Source organism: Sorex araneus, chromosome 6 (assembly GCF_027595985.1).
Source record: "Sorex araneus isolate mSorAra2 chromosome 6, mSorAra2.pri, whole genome shotgun sequence".
Lineage (NCBI taxonomy): Eukaryota > Metazoa > Chordata > Mammalia > Eulipotyphla > Soricidae > Sorex > Sorex araneus.
Window position 1 is genome coordinate 163,658,477 of NC_073307.1, and position 17,920 is coordinate 163,676,396.

Below are 17,920 nucleotides of genomic sequence, written 5' to 3' on the forward strand. Positions count from 1 at the left end.
CCCAGCAGACCCAAGTTTGGGTTCAAGTCTTGGGATCCCATATGACCCCCAGAGCACCACCAGGAGTGATCCCCTGAGTACAGAGTCAGGAGAAACCTCTGAGCATTTCCAGACGTAGCTCAAGATAAACCAAAAAGAAATTGTTTTGAAAGGTGAAGTTTAGGGGTTGGAGAAATAGCACCGTGGGTAGGTGCTTGCCTTGAAGGCAGACAATCTGGTTTTATCCCCGGCATCCCATATGATCTCCTGAGCACTGCCAGGAGTGATCCCTGAGCACAGAACCAGGAGTAACTCCTGAGCATTGCTGGATGTGACCCAAAACCAAACAAAAACAAGGTGAAGGGGCTGGAGTGATAGCACAGTGGGTAGGGGCGTTTGCCTTGCACGCGGCCGACCCGGGTTCAAATCCAGGCATCCCATATGGTCACCTGAGCACCACCAGGGGTGATTCCTGAGTGCATGAGCCAGGAGTGACCCCTGTGCATTGCTGGGCGTGACCCAAAAAAAACAAGGTGAAGTTTAATTATCCTGACTTGTCTATCAGCAAGTCTGATGGGACCCACAGGGGAAGGACAGAGAAGATGCAGGCAACTGCCCCTACGTCCCCGATTCCCCTGTCCCAGGCCTTGGGACTGAGGTCTGGCCTCCGCTTCCTCCTGTGAGGGGTGGGGACAGGACCTACCCACTGGGCAGGAAGCAGCATCGTCACATCAGGCCGAAGAGAACAGAGCCCGCCTGGAACACGTTAGCGTGACAGACCAGGCCCAACCAGACCTCCTGCCACCCTGGAGTCCTGACATCAGCCTGCCCGACCCTCCCCCCAGCCTCCAGCCAGCAGCCCCCTGGCTCCTCCCATCGCTCCACTTGGGGAACCAGGTGACCAGGCCTTAGAGGACAGGCCTCGTGTGTGACAGGCTCGTGTTCTCCCCTTCCCCCTGCACTGAGAGGTTCGGCCCCAGGAGGCGGTCGCCCACCCGGGCTGTATGAAGCCCCTTGGCTGGGCCCTTTGCCCGCTTCCCCCCCACCCCCGCCATGGGGGCCCGGGGTGGGTTCGCAGCTATGGCTCACTTCTAAGGTCCAGATGCGTCCCTCTTCTCTTAAGGACGCTTTGGTCTGAACAAATAGCAGTACTCCTACATTATTAAAAAATTATGTATGTATATATACATATATATAAATCAAAGACGCTTTGGTTTCTGCAGAGCGGGTTCTGAGTGGAGCTTGGGTCAAGCAGCCAAGGCAGAGAGAAGTGGGAAACCCTTTATTGGCCATCAGGAATGTGGGAGACCTAAGCTCGGCGCCCCGAGGGAGTCATTGGGGTACACTGGCTGCTTCATGCACCGGAGATGGGGAGGGGGGAAGGGCTGCAGCTCCCATCCCAGTGCCTGGGGGTGACCCTCGAGCCGGGCCCCTGCCAAGATTCCGCCACTCTTGACACCTGTCATCAGGTCCCGGGCAGGGAGGGATGCTGCTGGGAGGGGCCTGAGGATAACAAGGCTCCACGGACTGCCCAGGGATGAGAGAGGACACGGGGTCCACCCCTGCCAGGTCTGAGCCTAGAACTTGCTTAAATATAATCTTGCCCTTGGCCCTACCCTCCCTCGCTCCCAATTTTTCCCAGGAACGACAGGAGTGGCTCCCAGAAGCCCCGCCTCTTCCTGTGTGGGACAGGAGTGGCTCCCAGAAGCTCCGCCTCTTCCTGTGTGGAACATGATTAATTCCCAGAAGCCCCGCCTCTTCCTGTGCGGGACATGATTAATTCCCAGAAGCCCCGCCTTTTCCTGTGTGGGACAGGAGTGGCTCCCGGAAGCCCCGCCTCTTCCTGTGGGTGATGGGAGTGATTCTGGGAAGGCCACCAGCCCATGACCCTGGGGTTGGGGTGGGGGGGTGACAGCGACTACAGGGAGCCCAGGGGGGGAAAAGCCTGGAGGATTTCCCCTGCAGAATCTCCCTGCACCTAGCACCCCCTCTGGAGACATTCCAGGGGAACTGCGCCCACTCACAGGTTCATTTCCTCCACTCTGAAACCCCACCCAGGGAAGAGTTGCCATCCGGTTCCCGCAGGGCCTCCCCACCCAGCTATGGACTCTGGACTGGCCCCCGCCAGGGCGGGGCTGCGGGAGCCGGGGGCCCCTCTGCCTCGGCAATCGCAGTGACGGAGGAACTCGTCCACGCCCAGCACCTAAGCCTCACCCCACAGCCCCCCTGGGTCAGGATCCCACAGAAGAATAGGGGCGGAGGGTGGTGATTCAGGTGGCCAGGAAGGGCTGTGTGAGGTCAGAAAAGTTGATTGACCTCTCCGGGCCTTTCTCCCTATCTGCCAAGGGGGCACGATCATTTGCATTCTGCCGCATGTCCACGAGGTCATGTTAAGACAGGGACACTGACTGGGCCTTGGCAGGGTGGTGGACACACAGGGCAGCTTCCAGAGGGCAGTGGGCACCCAGGCCTGTGGAGGGGGCGCCCAGCTTGGTCAGAGGTGGACTTGAGCAGAGGAGAGCAGGGGAAAGGCCAGGAGCGGCTGGGGGCCAGGGTCCTCATCCAGCCAGCGTGCAGCTGTGGAAATGGGGTGCTGCTGGTCCTGCGGGGTCGCCAGTTCCGGATCCACCGAAGGGCAGAAGGGGGAGGTCCCCGTCTTCACCCTCAGGGGCTGCTTCTGCCCCAGGGTCTGTGGAGGGGCAGCCAGGCAGGGCAGGAGGGCGCTGAGCTCGGAGAATGGACTCAGCCGGCCGGCGCTGCTGGCTGAGGTCGGCTGGGCGTGGGGGGGTGTCGGGCCGGCAGGGCCGAGGGACAGTGAGGGCGGAGGGGACAGGAGGAGGCTGGGGGCGCTGTGGGGCGGCAGGTGGGGAGCGGAGGAGACTGGGGGTGAGGGGAACAGGCCCGGCTGCTCCTGGCTGCAGTGCTGTCCGAGGGGCGTGGGGCCGGGGGGCTGCCCCGCCTGGCCCCAGGAGCCAGTGGGCAGTGGGGGTGCGCGGGCAGCGCAGTCCGTGACGCACAGACACTCGTGTTCCTGCAGGGTCCGGCTCCACCTGCCCAGCTCGTCCTGCAGCGCCTGGATCTCCTTCCGCAGCGCCTGGTTGTGTTTCTCCAGAGACTCGTACTGCTGTGGGTGCAGGGGGGGGATCAGCCCTGCGGGGGGGCCCCGCACGAGCCCTGCACCCCCCACCCAGCTGCGAGACTTCGGGCACAAGGGCCACCCCCCCGCTGGTCTCCCCAGCCCGGGCCAGCTCCCCAGCCCAGGACGGCCATCAGCCCCCTAACTGGTGGACCCCCCAAACCATCCACCCTCCGGTCCTGGGAGCCCAACTCCCGTGCAGGGGTACCCGGCGCACCCCTCCAGCTACCCAGCCTCCACGGCTAGGCCTGTTGTTCCTCACTTCCTTCAGATGGACTCGGGGTGCTCCCCACGTTCCCCACCTCCTCTGCCAGCACCCCGCCCCCTAGGTGCCTGGGATGTCACTGCCCCGAGAAGTCCCCTCCCAGGGGGATGTTTGTATGGGCTGGCGGCTCGAACTGGCACTGAAGTTCTGTTGCACTAAGTGCTGCTCCCCGTAGTGTTTCTGGGGTGCAGCGATGGAGCTCAGGGGGAGAGCTCAGGCCCCAGCACACACCCAGGAATGTGGGAACTCCACCATGAAGGCATAGGGACTCCCTGCCACACCCCAGCTCCAGTGTTTGACCCTGGCAAAATCCCCGCACCAGGGAAGGCGGCAAAGAGAAGAAGCTGCAAGGCAGTTCTTCTTTCTTTCCTTCTTTCTTTCTTCCCTTCTTTCTTTCTTTCTTTCTTTCTTTCTTTCTTTCTTTCTTTCTTTCTTTCTTTCTTTCTTTCTTTCTTTCCTTCTTTCTTTCTCTTTCTTTCCTTCTTTTTTTTTTTTTTGCTTTTTGGGTCACACCCGGCGATGCACAGGGGTCACTCCTGGCTCATGCACTCAGGAATCACCCCTGGCGGTGCTCAGGGGACCATATAGGATGCTGGGATTCGAACCTGGGTCGGCCGCATGCAAAACAAACGCCCTACCCGCTGTGCTATCACTCCATCCCTCTTTCTTTCTTTCTTTCTTTCTTTCTTTCTTTCTTTCTTTCTTTCTTTCTTTCTTTCTTTCTTTCTTTCTTTCTTTCTTTCTTTCTTCCTTCCTTCCTTCCTTCCTTCCTTCCTTCCTCTCTTTTTTTCTTTCTTTCTTTTTGTTTATTGGGACACTTGGTGCTGCTCCGTGCTTACTCCTGCCCGTGTGCTCAGAGATCACTCCTGGCGGTGCTGGCCTCACGCAAGGCGACTGCCTGACCTGAAGTGCGAAGCGTCTAACATACAAACACTGCTCAGATTTGGGCCTCAAGGTCCCGGCGTGCCTCAGAGCTGCCTCCAGTCCACTCCCAGGCTGTCCTCTGCGGTTGATGTTTGATTTCTATTTTTATTTTGATTGATTTATTCACTTGTTTGGGTTTGGGGGCCACACCAGAAGTGCTCAGGGTTTACTCCCGGCTCTGTGCTCTGGAATTACTCCTGTGGGCACATATATAGTTCCCGAGGAGATTGAAGCCGGGTCAGCCACGTGCACGGCAAGCACTCTACCTGTGACGTCATTGTTCTGGCCCCACTATTCTGTAGGGGCCACACCTGGCAGTGCTGGAGGCCCAGGGTCATTCCCGGGGATGCTTGGGGTGCCTGGGGGACACTGGGCCTGAAGCTGGTGGTGCGGGAGGGTGTCTGGGGTGCCAGGGACCGGAACTCGGGGCCTCACACATACTAGGCATGAGTCCTCCTGCTTAAACCCTACAGGTAAGCCTGCCACTGGCCCTGCAGATGAATGTTATTATTATTGTTGTTGTTATTCTTATTGCTACGTCTTTATGTGACACCCAGCAGTGCTCAGGGAGTACTACTGAATTTGTGCTCAGGAATCTCTTCTGGAGAGCTCAGTGCACCACCTGGGATGCCGGGGATCGAACCCTGGCTGGCGCATGCAAGGCAAACAGCCTACTGTCTACTATTGCTCTGGCCCCAGATCTTTAAACCAGTCCTTGGGGCTAGAGAGAGCCCAGTGGGCAGGAGCACGGGCTCGGGTGTGCAGGGGGCAGGGAGACCCCGTGTGATCCCAGAGTAACCCCCCGCCCTGAGCAGGTATCTCCTAAACACCTCAAGGTGTAGCCCCAACACAGAAAGGTAAGGATTCTTCAAGACCAGTTCAGGGGCTGGAGCGATCGTACAGTGGGTCGGGCATTTGCCTGGCATGCTGCAGACCTGGGTTCAATCCATGATACACACACGATCTGAAACCCGCCAGGAGTGCTCCCTGAGCACAGAGCCAGGAATAAGCCCTGAGCACTGCTGGGTGAGGCCCCCAACGAACAAAAGATTTCACCTGCAGAAAGAAGGCCGCCCACTCAGTCTCTGCTTCATTCACTTGCTCTTCACTGCCGCCCGCCCGAGCTATCTTCCCTGCACCCCTCTGGCTTCCTGTCGCCCTCCTGTCGCCGTGCCTCTCCCTGGAGCATCTCTCCAATATCCCACATGCTTCTTGGAGGTGTTTTGGTCTGACTCAGAAGCAGGAGACTCTGAGTCATGTGTGCACATGCATGCGAGTGTATGTGTGCACGTGTGTGTGCATGGGTGTATGTGTGTGTGTGTGCATGTGCATGCATGTGTGTGTGTTTGTGGGGGTTTTCTGTGTTCCCAGCGGTATCTCCAGTGCTTACAGGTAAGCCTGCCACGGCAGAGATGCTCAGTGGACATTTCTGTTTTTTCTTTTTTTTTTGCTTTCTGGGCACAGTGCGGAGGGCGCTTGCCTGGCGTGTGGCCGGCCGGGTTTAATTCCTGACACCACATATGGTCCCTTGAGCCCCACCAGGAGTGATCCCTGAGCACAGAGCCAGGAGCAGCCCCTGAGCACTGCCAGAGCTGACCCCCAAAGAAAACAAAATATGTAAGTGCCAGGGGAGCCCCCCACAACTCTTCCCCATGGGCTCCTGCCTCCTGTCATGCCCGGCATGCAGATAGGACTGTCCCTGCCCTGGGGAACGACCCCCGTGGAGCTCAGAGAAGGAAGAGACCATAGTGGCACTGGCCACCAACGCCCGTGTCATGACCTTGAGCCTGACTTGGCCTTGGGTGGTCCCGGTGACGCCCTCAGAGCCCCGGGGCGATCATGGGGAGCACCCTCGGGCTGGGGGGGCACCTGGGCAGGGACTGTGCTGGCCGCCCCCCCCCCCGTGCTCTCGCTTCCCGTCGCCCCCTGCTTGGGGGTGTCAGGATGCACCTCCCGGGCTGTGCCCTGAGCTCAGCCCCCAGGAATGTCCAGGCGAGGGGCAGCGGAGGGGGAGTGGGCGGGTCAGGTCCGTGGGGGGCCCACCTGGTGCAGGGCGTCCGCCCTGTCCGTGTGTCTCTGCCGGCTGCGCTGGGCCGCCACCCGGCTCGCCTGCTTCTTCTTCAGCTGCTTCTGCTGCTCCGAGGGGCACTGTGGGGGGGGCGGGGGGCGGGCTCAGGGGACTCCTGCAGGGCTTGCTCCCAGCTGCTCCCGGCATCAAAGCCTGTCCCTGGAGTTGGGGCCTCCACGTGTCCAGCTCACAGCCCAGATTTTGGGAGGCCACGCTCGCCACTGGGCGCTGGGCTGCCCACCCACGCCCACACCCTCCTGCCCGCTGGCTCCAGTCTCGCCCTTCCCGGGGTGCGCTGCCACCTGGCTTCAGCCTGACCCCTCTTCCTGGACTTTCACAGGGTGCCTCCCGGGGTCTGGCACGGAGAGGGGGGCACAGCGGCCCGCAGAGCCCACCGCGCCCCCTCCCAGCAGGCCGCCCCTCCAGTGGATGAGGAGTTGCTGACTCAGGGACGGCGGTGACCTGCCCCGGGCTCAAGGGTCCCTGCCTTGCCTGGGGGTCCCGGGAAATCATTCAGGCAAGAGGGGGACAGTGGGGACCTGAGGGCCATGCATTTCCCGCAGTCATCCTTGGGGCGGGTGTCCTGAGGGGGGCCCAGGCGGGGGCTCTGGCCCTGGGCTTTCGGCTCGGATGAAGGTGGCCTCCGGGAGCTGGCCGGGAAAGGGGCACCCCCACCCCGGAACTCAGGGCGAGAGGAGAGCTCTCATCACGGCGGGTCAGAAGGCGCCTCAGACGCGAATTCCTCATTCTAACCACCCGACTGTTCAGGACTGGACAGCGAGGCTGGAGGGGCGTGGCGGAACCCCTGGGCGTAGAGCTGGGACCCCGGCACACCCCTCCCTGCCTGGGCATTGGGGACCCCGGGCACACCCCCCTGCCTGGGCATTGGGGACCCCGGGCACACCCCAGCCTGCCTGGGTACTGGGGACCCTGGTACACCCCTCCCTGCCTGGGCATTGGGGACCCCAGGTACACCCCTCCCTGCCTGGGTATTGGGGACCCCGGTACACCCTCCCTGCCTGGGCATTGGGGACCCATGGTACACCCCCCCCCGCCTGGGCATTGGGGACCCCGGCACACCCCTCCCTGCCTGGGCATTGGGGACCCCGGGCACACACCCCCGCCTGGGCATTGGGGACCCCAGGCATACCCCTCCCTGCCTGGGTACTGGGGACCCTGGTACACCCCTCCCTGCCTGGGTATTGGGGACCCCAGGCACACCCCTCCCTGCCTGGGTACTGGGGACCCTGGGCACAACCCTCCCTGCCTGGGCATTGGGGACCCCAGGCATACCCCTCCCTGCCTTGGTATTGGGGTCCCCGGGTACACCCCTCCCTGCCTGGGCATTGGGGACCCCGGGCACACCCCTCCCTGCCTGGGCATTGGGGACCCCAGGCATACCCCTCCCTGCCTGGGTACTGGGGACCCTGGGCACAACCCTCCCTGCCTGGGCATTGGGGACCCCGGGCACACCCCTCCCTGCCTGGGCATTGGGGACCCCGGGCACACCCCTCCCTGCCTGGGCATTGGGGACCCCGGGCATACCCCTCCCTGCCTAGACAGTGGGACCCGGGGGCCGAAGCTCCTCCCCCCCATCCCTTCCACTCACCAGCCCAGTCAGCAGCTCCTCGGGCCCGCAGAGATGCATGCTTGGGCAGGGGACAGCAGCTCCCCCAAGTCCAGGGTGTCCCTGGAGGCAGTGACCTCCCTGTGTCCTCTGGGGGCTGAGGAAGTGGCAGGGCCTTAAATCCCCGGTGGCCACTCCACCCCCACCAAGACCAGTTTCACTTTCCCCTAAAGCCAGGGCTGCTCAGAATCCCTCTGGGCGGTGCAAGGCTGGAATTCCCTCCCCACGCCCCCTTCCGGTGGGGCCCTTGGGGGGGTGTCCCCACGGGGAGAAGGGGCTAAGGACGGGGTGGAGGGGCCCCACATGGGGAGGGTGCGGAGGGGCCAGGGACAGAGCCTAGAGGACAAATCCACAGGCTCATGTGGGTGTGGACTCTAGGACTGTGGGGACCCCCAGTTCCCTGCCCCCCCAGGCTAGGCCCTGTGAGGCTGTGCTGAGCCCCTCCCCCGCACCCCCAGGGGTCTGGCCTTAAGTGGGAGCTGAGCTGGGGCGGCTCAGAGCCTGGTGCCAGGACCCCAAGTTCACCTGGGGGTGAAGCCGCTGCAGGCTAAGGCAGGCCCGGCACGCAGGGAGGAGGCGGGGGCACAGTTGCTCTCAGCATCGCCCCCAAACCCACAGCACCAGGTGCGAGAGAAGGGGTACCCCTCAGGAGCGGCTGCCTCATTCCCGTCCAATTTCCTGGTGAGACAGAACAGGGGATGGAGAATCTAAGCCCTGAGAGAGGGCGTCTGTTGGAGGGGGTGTGGAGGGCGGTGCCGGAACCGCATCGTGCCCTGCTACTGCGCTGCTACTTCCACAGGAACACAGTTACCCGCAATATCCTTATCTGCCCTTGGGGGTACCGGAAACGTTTCATAATAAAAGCTTGTGGCGGGAGCCGGAGCAATAGCACGTGGCCAGCCTGGTCTTACTCCCCGCATTGTACATGGTGCCCCGGAGTGATCCCTGAGCACTGAGCCAGGAGGAAGCCCTGAGCACTGCCGCGTGTGGCCCCAAAACACAAATTAAAAAAAAAAAAAGATTTCATCAATGCTCCACGGGGCCCTGAAGCCCGCCAGCCTGCACACAGTGACTGCTTGGAGGGAACGTCTTGGGCGATGGAAGAGCCAAAAGGCCCCGTCCAGGACCAGAGCGATAATCCAGAGGGGAGGGCGTCTGCCTTGCACATGGCTGACCCGGGTTCGATCCCAGGCCCCCCATAGGATCCCTCCAAGCACCGCCAGGAGTGCAGAGGCAGGAGTAACCCCTGAGCATCGCTGGGTGTGACCCCCCAAAAAATAAAAGTCCCCATCCAGAGGCGAGCCAGGACCCCATGGGCAGCTGAGACCTGGGAACTAAGGAATCTGGAGGTTGTGCCAGCAACTTCCAACAGCCGCCAACAGTCTTTCGGCTTTGGGGTTCTCACAGGCCCCCTGGGGTGGCGAGGAAATAGCCTCTGATTTAAAAAGTTCGGTTGCAAGGCACCTGGCCGTGCTCAGCAGCGCCCCCTGGCGGTGCTCGTCGGTGCGGGGGGTGGGGGCGCAGCGTGCGAGGGGCCGGGGCTTGGACCGGGCTTGGCTACATGCAAGGCGAGGCGGGCTGCTCGGACCCGCACCGGCTCTCCCTCCCGCGCCAAGCTGTTTCGGGAAAGAATGAGATGAGGCTGGTCTTTGTCCAACTGCGCGGGCTCGCCTGGCTTGCAGGGAGCCCGGGCACCCATTTCTCTGAATTATCTCTGTTTCCCGGAAACCCGGAGGGCTGGGACACCTGGTCCCCGCCAGGCACCTGAGCGGCTCATTAACGCATCCTCGGGAGAGGCTGGGGAGGGGCAGGGCAGGGCAGAGCATGATGTAATTGAGAAAAAACACCTGCAGGAGGGCTGGGCCCCTGCGTCCCCACCCCAGCCCCAGGAGGCCCTAGCCTTGGCCAAGGCGGAAGCAGCAGCCTTGAGGGCTGAAGTCCCCAGGGAGGCATGCGGGAGCCCTGAAGGGCGGGGCAAAGCCTCCTGCAAGCTAGGGTGACTGGGGCCCAGGCCATAGTACCGCGGGGTGGAAAGGGGGTGGGGGGGCGCTTGCCTTGCACGTGGCTGATGCGGTTCGATCCGTGGCATCCCAAGAGTAATTCCTGAGTGCAGAGCCAGATGTGGCCTCTGGGCATTGCTGGGTCACTGGGTGTGACCCAAAACGCCAAAAATAAAAAAAGATGGGGTGGGGCTGGAGCATTAGTACAGAAGGTAGGGCGTTTGCCAGCACTCGGCCAACCTGGATTCCATCCCCAACACCCCATATGGTCCCCTGAGCACCGCCAGGAGTAATTTCTGAGTGCAGAGCCAGGAGTGCTGAGCATCACTGGGCGTGACCCAAAAAAGCAAAAAAAAAAAAAAAGATGGGGGCTGGAACAATAGCACAGCGGGTAGGGCGTTTGCCTTACACACGGTCGACCCGGGTTCGATTCCCAACATCCCATATGGTCCCCTGAGCACTGCCAGGGGTAATTCCTGAGTGCAGAGCCAGGAGTGACCCCTGTGCATCGCCGGGTATGACCCAAAAAGAAAAAAAAAAAACAGAAAACAAAACAAAAAGATGTAGTGACTTCCCAGGCTGGGAGGGCGGGCTTGGGGACACCTGCCCAACTTCTCCCAGAAGGCATCACCGTCCTGTGACAGGGCTGGAGCCGGATGCCAGGACATCCCCCTTCCCCTCCCCATCCTCAGCCCTGCTCCCCCAACATGGAGGGCCAGCGCGTCCATCTCCAGCCCCTCTGAAGCCTCCCCAGGCGGCCTCCCCGCTGGACGCGCCATTCCCACAGGACCTAACCAGCTCTGGATTTTACCAGAGAGGAAACTGAGGCACCGGGGAATCCGGGGCGAGCCAGTGCTCTGAGCCAAGTCCGTCCACACCTCAGGGCATCCCGAGCACCCCCTTCCTACCTGCACCCCGTCTCTGAGGCCCGACTACCTCGGGGCACCTTGAGGACCTGGTGGAATCAAGGGGAGAACGCAGAGGGTGGAAGGGTGTGAGGACCCAAGTGTTCCCACCCCAGCCTGCCCCTGACCCTCCTGACATGGCGTCTGCAAATGGGGCTGAAGACAGATGGGAAGCTTTGATGGAGCTGGGTGCATGGAAGGGTCTAGAATGTGCTGGGACCAGTCCTGGGACACACCAGCAGGTGATAAACTCAGAGCAGAGAGGCTTGTATTGTAGCGTAAGAAAAAAACGGGGGGCTGGAGCAATAGTACAGCGGGTAGGGCATTTGCCTTGCACGTGGCCGACTGGGTTTGATTTCCAGCATTCCAGGTGGTGCCCGAGCACCGCCAGGAATAATTCCCGAGTGCAGAGCCAGGAGTAACCCCTGAGCGTCTCTGGGTGTGACCCAAAGAGAAAAAATAAAATGGTGACTTGCAGGAACAGGGATGAGTTTTTTCCTAACGAAATAACCTATCTTTGGGGCTGGAGCGATAGCACAGTGGGTAGGGCGTTTGCCTTACATGCGGCCGACCCGAGTTCGATTCCCAGAATCCCAAATGGTCCCCCCAGCACCGCCAGGAGTAATTCTTGAGTGCATGAGCCAGGAATAACCCCTGTGCATTGCCAGGTATGACCCAAAAAGCAAAAAAACAAACAACAAAAAAAACCCTATCTTCCTTCCTTCCTTCCTTCCTTCCTTCCTTCCTTCCTTCCTTCCTTCCTTCCTTCCTTCCTTCCTTCCTTTTCTCCCACCCTCCTTCTTTTCTTTCTTCTTCTCTCTTTCCTTTTTCTTTTTGGGCCATATCCAGGAACACTCAAAGCCGACTTACTTCTTTTGAGTTGCTTTTGGAGGATGGGGGGGCTGGGGGGGTCACTGCCAGTGGTACTCAGGGGGCCACAAGGTCCCATGCATCGTATCCGGGCCTCCTACATATAAAGCATACGCTCCAGTCCACAGCCCGGGCCCCTGGGTTTTACATGTTCTAACCCCAGCTCAAATGACTGAGTCCAGAGAGGATGAGCCGCGGCACAGCTGGGTCACGGCGCCAACCTCTGCTCAGAGGAGACAGCGCTGACCCACCCGCTCTGCCCCGGGCTGGTTCCACAGGACGGGCTCCAGGCCCTCCACTGCCCGCCGAGTCCCCCACACTCCCGGCCCCAGCTGGCCCTGGCCTGGCCTGAGTCCCGCAGGTGTTCCCGACCCCACACGGGCACAGCCGGGCACGGCCCCTCCCCACAGGCCCTCACGGGAGGAAGCGCCATTTCCAGAGGGCACCCGTGCTGTGGGCACGAGGGAAGGGAGGGGTCGCCGGCCTTGTCACTCCCCCAGCTGGGACAGACTGCCCGCCCGGGTGACACTATGCCCGGCCCCCTCTTTGCATGGCTTCACCGTGCCAGGGCTGCTGGCGTGAGGGCGGTGGGGCGCGCTGAGCGGACCCTGCTGTCAGGGGCCCGTGACAGAGGGACCCGGACGGGGGCTGGCGGGTGACAGGGCACGGGAGAAAAGGCCTGGGCTGCTCCCAGACACTCCCTGCATCCACAGTGGCACCTCCAGGAATGGGGTGACCCCCCCCTTGACACGGTTCCAGCCAAAGCAGGAGCCCCCAGCTGCTGCCACCCAGCTGCTGCCCCGACCCTGCAGCTGCAAAGTCTCGGATGCCGGTTCCTGCCACGCACTTTCCTGGAAGTGGCCTTGAACTTCGGAAGTGGTCAGGGAGCATAAATAATAAACAGTGGGGCTCGGAGGGGTGGGGGGGGCCAGGGCGCTGGGGGAGGTGACAGTGGTGACACAGAACCACAGGACTGGGCTCAGTCCTGTCTGCCCAGCTGTATGACAACGGATGAGGTCCTGGTTCCTCTGGGGCTCAGTCTTCTCATCTGTGAAACAGGGATAAAGATGACTGTTGCAACAATGTTGCAATTTTACCGGAGAGTCAGAAGCACTTTACTCGAAGAATAAACATATTTTTGGGGGAGGATCACAGGACTGCCTCCGGAGGTTTTGTGTTATGGCCTGCCCCAAAAATGTATATTTCTTCTGCGATAAAGTGCCTCTGACTCTCAGGTAAAATTGCAACATTGTTGCAACAGATGACCTTTATTTAGCCGTGGGCCACAGACACGGAAAGCTCTGTGGACAGTGGTCACCGGTGAGCTCCCGCCTGTCCCGAGGTCCCTGCCTGGGCCTCCCTGGGAGTGTTGCTGCCCGAGAAGCCCAGGCTGGGGGGACCCCACTGAGATCCTGCATGATAGAGGGACGGGCCCGTCACGCACCTTCAGGCGCCTCCGCTCACACGCGCCCTCTTAGCTTCTGTGTCCGTTCCCTGAGGACACCGGGGCCTCACCTGGAGGGTGGTGGCGAAGGGCCGCATGACGGGCTGGCGGGAAAGTGACCCAGCACCTTCTCGGCTCCCGGGGATGCTGAGAGCAGGAGATGGGTAAGGGCAGCACCCCCCCACCGGGTCCTCCTGCGTCCCCCTCCCTCCTGCTGCCAGCTGGGGTCCCCCCACACCAAGCACTTCTCTGCCACCTGAGCTGAGATCCCCCACTTATGCCCTCCCCACACTCTCACCCGGGAGGGCGCAGCCCACTGAGGGCGAAGATCCACAGGCTGCCGTGTGCATACCCGGACACGCCACACCCTCACCCGTACCCGCACCCCACACCCCCCAAACCCCACATCCCACCCTCCAATACCCCACACTCACCACACACCACCACACACCAAACCCCACACAATACCCCACACTCACCACACACCAAACACACACCAAACCATGCGCCAAATACAAGCCACACCCTCCCCAGGCCACCCTGCACACCCCGCATACACACGTCACTGACATACCCCACGGCCCACACAGCACATACACAACACACACATGCTCACACCACACTCAGCCCCGCATGCTTCTCCCCAACTGGCAGAGGCAGGTGTGGGGGTTCCCATGTCCCCTCCTCGGGGCCCACTAATGTGTGAGAGTGGCCTGTGAACGTGGGGGCCCGCTGCCTCAGTTTACCGGTCAGCTCTAAAAGACACAAATGAGCCAATATAAAGAACGCCAATGAGCCACCCACTAACGTGCATACACGGGGACACACCACACCCTGCACCCGCACCCCACACCCCCAAACCCACAGCCCACACCCCCACATCCCAGAAGGAAGAGAATCGGGGGCGCTGAGCTCCTTTCCGTGGGGCTGGGGTGGCTCGCCGGGTAACTGGAGCTCCTCTGAACCTTGCAATTCAGGGACTTCCTGGAAGCTTCCCCAGTTGGCATGACCCATGGTTAAGTCCATGTTCCGTCCCTCTCCCTTCTCCAGAGAACAGGGGTGGGGGTGGGCAGTCATGGCTGACAAGCCCAGTCTCAGAAGCACGGATGAGCGATCCCCCACGGGGCAGAGCCAGAGCTGTCCGAGCAAAGACGCCCCAATCTCGCGGGAAATTCCCGCTGGCGGAGAGCCTGGTTGGGAAGTGGAGGCAAAGGCCCAAGAGGCCAACAGAACCGGCCTCCAACATCGAGGCTGTCTGCGGGGGAGAGTGGCGCCTGCCAAAGGGACAAGGAACAGGCGAGGGTGGGGGCGCTGATGCCGGCCAGGCTCAGGGGTGCCAGCCCTTCCAGATCTCCCTGGTTCTCCCTCTTTCTTTCCTTGTTTTTGGGTGCTCAGGGTCACTCCTGGCTCTGCACTCAGGAATCACTCCTGGCGGTTCTGGGGGAACCATATGGGACCATATGAGATGCCGGGGATCGAACCCGGGTTGGCTATGTGCAAGGCCCAGCGCCTTCCCCGCTGTGCTATTGCTCTGACCCTCCCCAGGTTCTCAACAGTGGTCTCACCTCTGAACCCCCCACCCCTGGGTGATGGTGGCTGGGCAGGGGCAGCAGGCGGAGCCTGGAGCGGCCCCTGCCGCCTCGCACAGCCCGAGTCCACACTGAACTGGGGCGGCCACGGTCCTGCCTGGGGTCCAAGGAAGAAAACGGGCATCTGAGCTGGAGCAGAAATGGGAGCTTTTCTCCTCGAGGGCCTCACTTCTCTGTGAACAACATAACACGAACCTTCCAGATGAGAAGAACCAAAAAGAAACCTGACCTAGGGGGCACAGCAGGGTGGGCGTTTGCCTTGCATGCAGTCAACCCGGGTTCGATTCCCAGCATCCCATATGCCCCCCCCTCCAGCACCGACAGGAGCAATTCCTGAGTGCAGAGCCAGGAGTAACCCCTGAGAACCGCCAGGTGTGACCCAAAAAGCAAAAAAAAAACAAAAAGAAAGAAAGAAACCTTGCCTAGAACAGAGGCTTCCAAACCTATTTGACTCGCTGCTCCCTTTCCAGGGAGGAAAAAACTCGGGCTGAAGAAAGCTGGAAGGCTAGTACAGCGGGGAGGGTGCTTGTCTTGCACCCGGGGATGCAGGTTCGATCCCCTTGTGGTCCTCCAAGCACCACCAGGAGTGACTCCTGAGCACAGAGCCAGGAGTAACCCCTGAGCACTACTGAATTTAATCCAAAATAACAAGCAAACAAACAAACAAACAAATTGGGCGGGAGAGAAAGTATGAGGTAGGGCATGTGTTCGGCCTCTCACACCCCATGTGGTCCCTCTGAGTCCCACTCAGGAGTGATTCCTGAACACAGAGCTAGGAGTAAGCCTTGAGCCCCGCTGGGTGGGATTCCCCTGACTCCGCAAGAGTGTTAAAAAAAAAAAAATCTGCTCAGGGCCGGTTTGGAAATTTACCTTATTTAACTTAACCAGAAAGCATCCCGCCCCAAAGGGCACGCAGGCTACCATTTCCCCTGGGTCACTCCAGCGCCCCCTGGTGGGCAGAAATACTACCTGCTTCGGGAAAGGTGAAACTAAAGCAAGATGAAAAAAGCTTGTTTTTTTTCTGATTTGGGGGCCAGCGAGATAGTATAGGTGTTAAGAAGCTTATTTTGGGGCTAGAGCAATAGCACAGCGGGTAGGGTGTTTGCCTTGCACGTGACCGACCCGGGTTCGATTCCCAGCATCCCATATGGTCCCACAAGCACTGCCAGGAGTAATTCCTGAGCATCACTGGGTGTGACCCAAAAAGAAAAAAAAAAAGAATCTTATCTTGCATATGGCAGGAAAAAAAACATAAATAAATAAAATAAGCACTGGCTTATAAAAATTAAAGTATTTTGTGTTTCTTGCTTGTACTAAATGATCCACAACTTTGTTTTTGAATTATTCTTTTTTTAATTTTCTTAATTTTTTTCTGCAACCATATTTGAGCAGGATCTTCTCCTCTGGCTTTTGTTGCTCCAGAACTAGTGATTAACAAAGCTGATGATGCATGGGGAGAAGAGACATCAGTAAGGCTGTCTCTTCCCTTGCTGTTGTTGTTTAGATGTTTGGGTCACAGCTGGTAGTGCTCGGTGTTCATAAACTCGTGTTTTTATTTTTAGTTTGTTTTGGGTCACACCCGGCGATGCACAGGGGTTACTCCTGGCTCTGCACTCAGGAATTAGTCCTGGCAATGCTCAAGGGACCGTATGGGATGCCTAGGATCAAAGTCAGGTTGGTTGCATGCAAGGCAAGAGCCCTCCCCACTGTACTGTTGCTCTGGCCCCTGACCTCATGTTTTTATTTTGTTGTTGTTTGGGGGCCACACCTGGCAGGACTCAGGGGCTACTCCTGACTCTGAGCTAGGGAATCACTCCTAGCATATTCAGGGGGCCATTTGGGATGCCGGGGATTGAGCCTGCAAGGCTAGCTCCCTACCCACTGTGCTATCTCCCCAGATCAGGGATCAAACCCAGGTTGGAGATCAAATCGGGGTCGGCTGCATGCAAGGCAAATTCCCTACCTGCTACGCTATCGCTCCAGCCCCACCTCGTGTTTTTAAAGGCATCAACACTCTATTTGTGCGGAGGCTTCCAAGCCATCTCTGTCTCATTAACAACATTTATTGGGGAGCTGGAGAGGTAGTAAAGGGCTGAAGGCTCTAGCCTCGCCTGCGGCCTGTCCTGGTGTGATCCCTGCTTCACCAGTTCTGATCCCTGAGCGCAGAGCCAGGAGTAAGCCCTGAGCACCGCTGGGTGTGGCCCCCAAACAAAAATCAAAATAATAAGAATCCCAATAGCATACTTAACAATGTTTTTAAGGCCAGGGGCTGCGGCCTGTGAAATAACCGAAGAGTCACACGTCCTCGGCGCGCTGTGGCTGGAGGTTCAGAGGATGGGGACGGTGCGAGCATGGCGCCAGGCTGGCTGTGTGCAAAGCGAGAGCCCTACCTGCTGTACGATCACCCCAGCCCCTCTATGAAGTTCGGTTTTCTTTTTGGGTCACATTCAGTGGTGCTCGGGGATCACTCCTGGCAAGGCTTAGGGACCACACGGGGAATCGGGGACCAAACCCGGTCAGCTGCATACAAGGCAAGTGCCTTACTTGCTGTACTAGCGCTCTGGCCCCTATTTTAGTTTTTTACAGGGGTCTCATTCGGTGGTACTCAAGGGCCACTGTGGCCACTCTCTGCAGTGCTCAGGGGTGTCTGATGGAATTGGGGCCCTCTACCAGTTGAGTTATATCTCTGACCCTAATATTGTTGTTGCTGTTATTCTGCAAATGTGGTAGTGGGACTTGAACCACGCCAATATTGTTAAACATTAAAATGAGGGCGGGAGCTATAGTACAGCAGATAGGATGTGAACTTTGCACGAGGCTGGCCCAGGTTCGATCGCCGGCATCCCATATCATACGTAGCACCGCCAGGAGTAATTGCCGAGTGCAGTGCCAGGGAAAAAACCCTGAGCACTTCTGGATGTGGCCCCCAAACCAAAATAAATAAACAAATAAATAAATGTACATTAAAATGAACTGGAGCTATGCACAGTGGGTAGGGCGTTTGCCTTGCACGCGGCCAACCCGGGTTTGATTCCTCCGTCCCTCTCGGAGAGACCAGCAAGCTACCGAGAGTATCCCGCCTGCCCAAGCAGAGCCTGGGAAGCTACCTGTGG

The 17,920-nt window shown here is 59.5% G+C and overlaps 1 protein-coding gene across 1 annotated transcript; it reads right to left on the reverse strand.

The window, feature by feature from the left end:
• Positions 1 to 1,257: 1,257 nt before the first annotated feature.
• BATF2 (basic leucine zipper ATF-like transcription factor 2) lies at positions 1,258 to 8,662 on the reverse strand. The gene is made up of 4 exons (XM_004618517.2): positions 8,525 to 8,662; positions 7,982 to 8,096; positions 6,348 to 6,452; positions 1,258 to 3,103 (listed from the first exon to the last, which is right to left on the reverse strand). The coding sequence occupies exons 2-4, from the start codon at positions 8,018 to 8,020 to the stop codon at positions 2,474 to 2,476; spliced, it is 774 nt and encodes a 257-aa protein (XP_004618574.2). The 5' UTR covers positions 8,021 to 8,096; positions 8,525 to 8,662; the 3' UTR covers positions 1,258 to 2,473.
• Positions 8,663 to 17,920: the final 9,258 nt, after the last annotated feature.

Bases quoted from the DNA above. Each gene is read 5' to 3' on its own strand.
- BATF2 (XM_004618517.2), bottom strand. From the start codon at position 8,020: ATGCATCTCTGCGGGCCCGAGGAGCTGCTGACTGGGCTG. The intron at 6,453-7,981 runs GTGAGTGGAAGG...CCCCCCCCACAG, and splicing joins AGGAGCTGCTGACTGGGCTG to TGCCCCTCGGAGCAGCAGAA. The intron at 3,104-6,347 runs GTGGGCCCCCCA...CTGCACCCACAG, and splicing joins GGGCGGACGCCCTGCACCAG to CAGTACGAGTCTCTGGAGAA.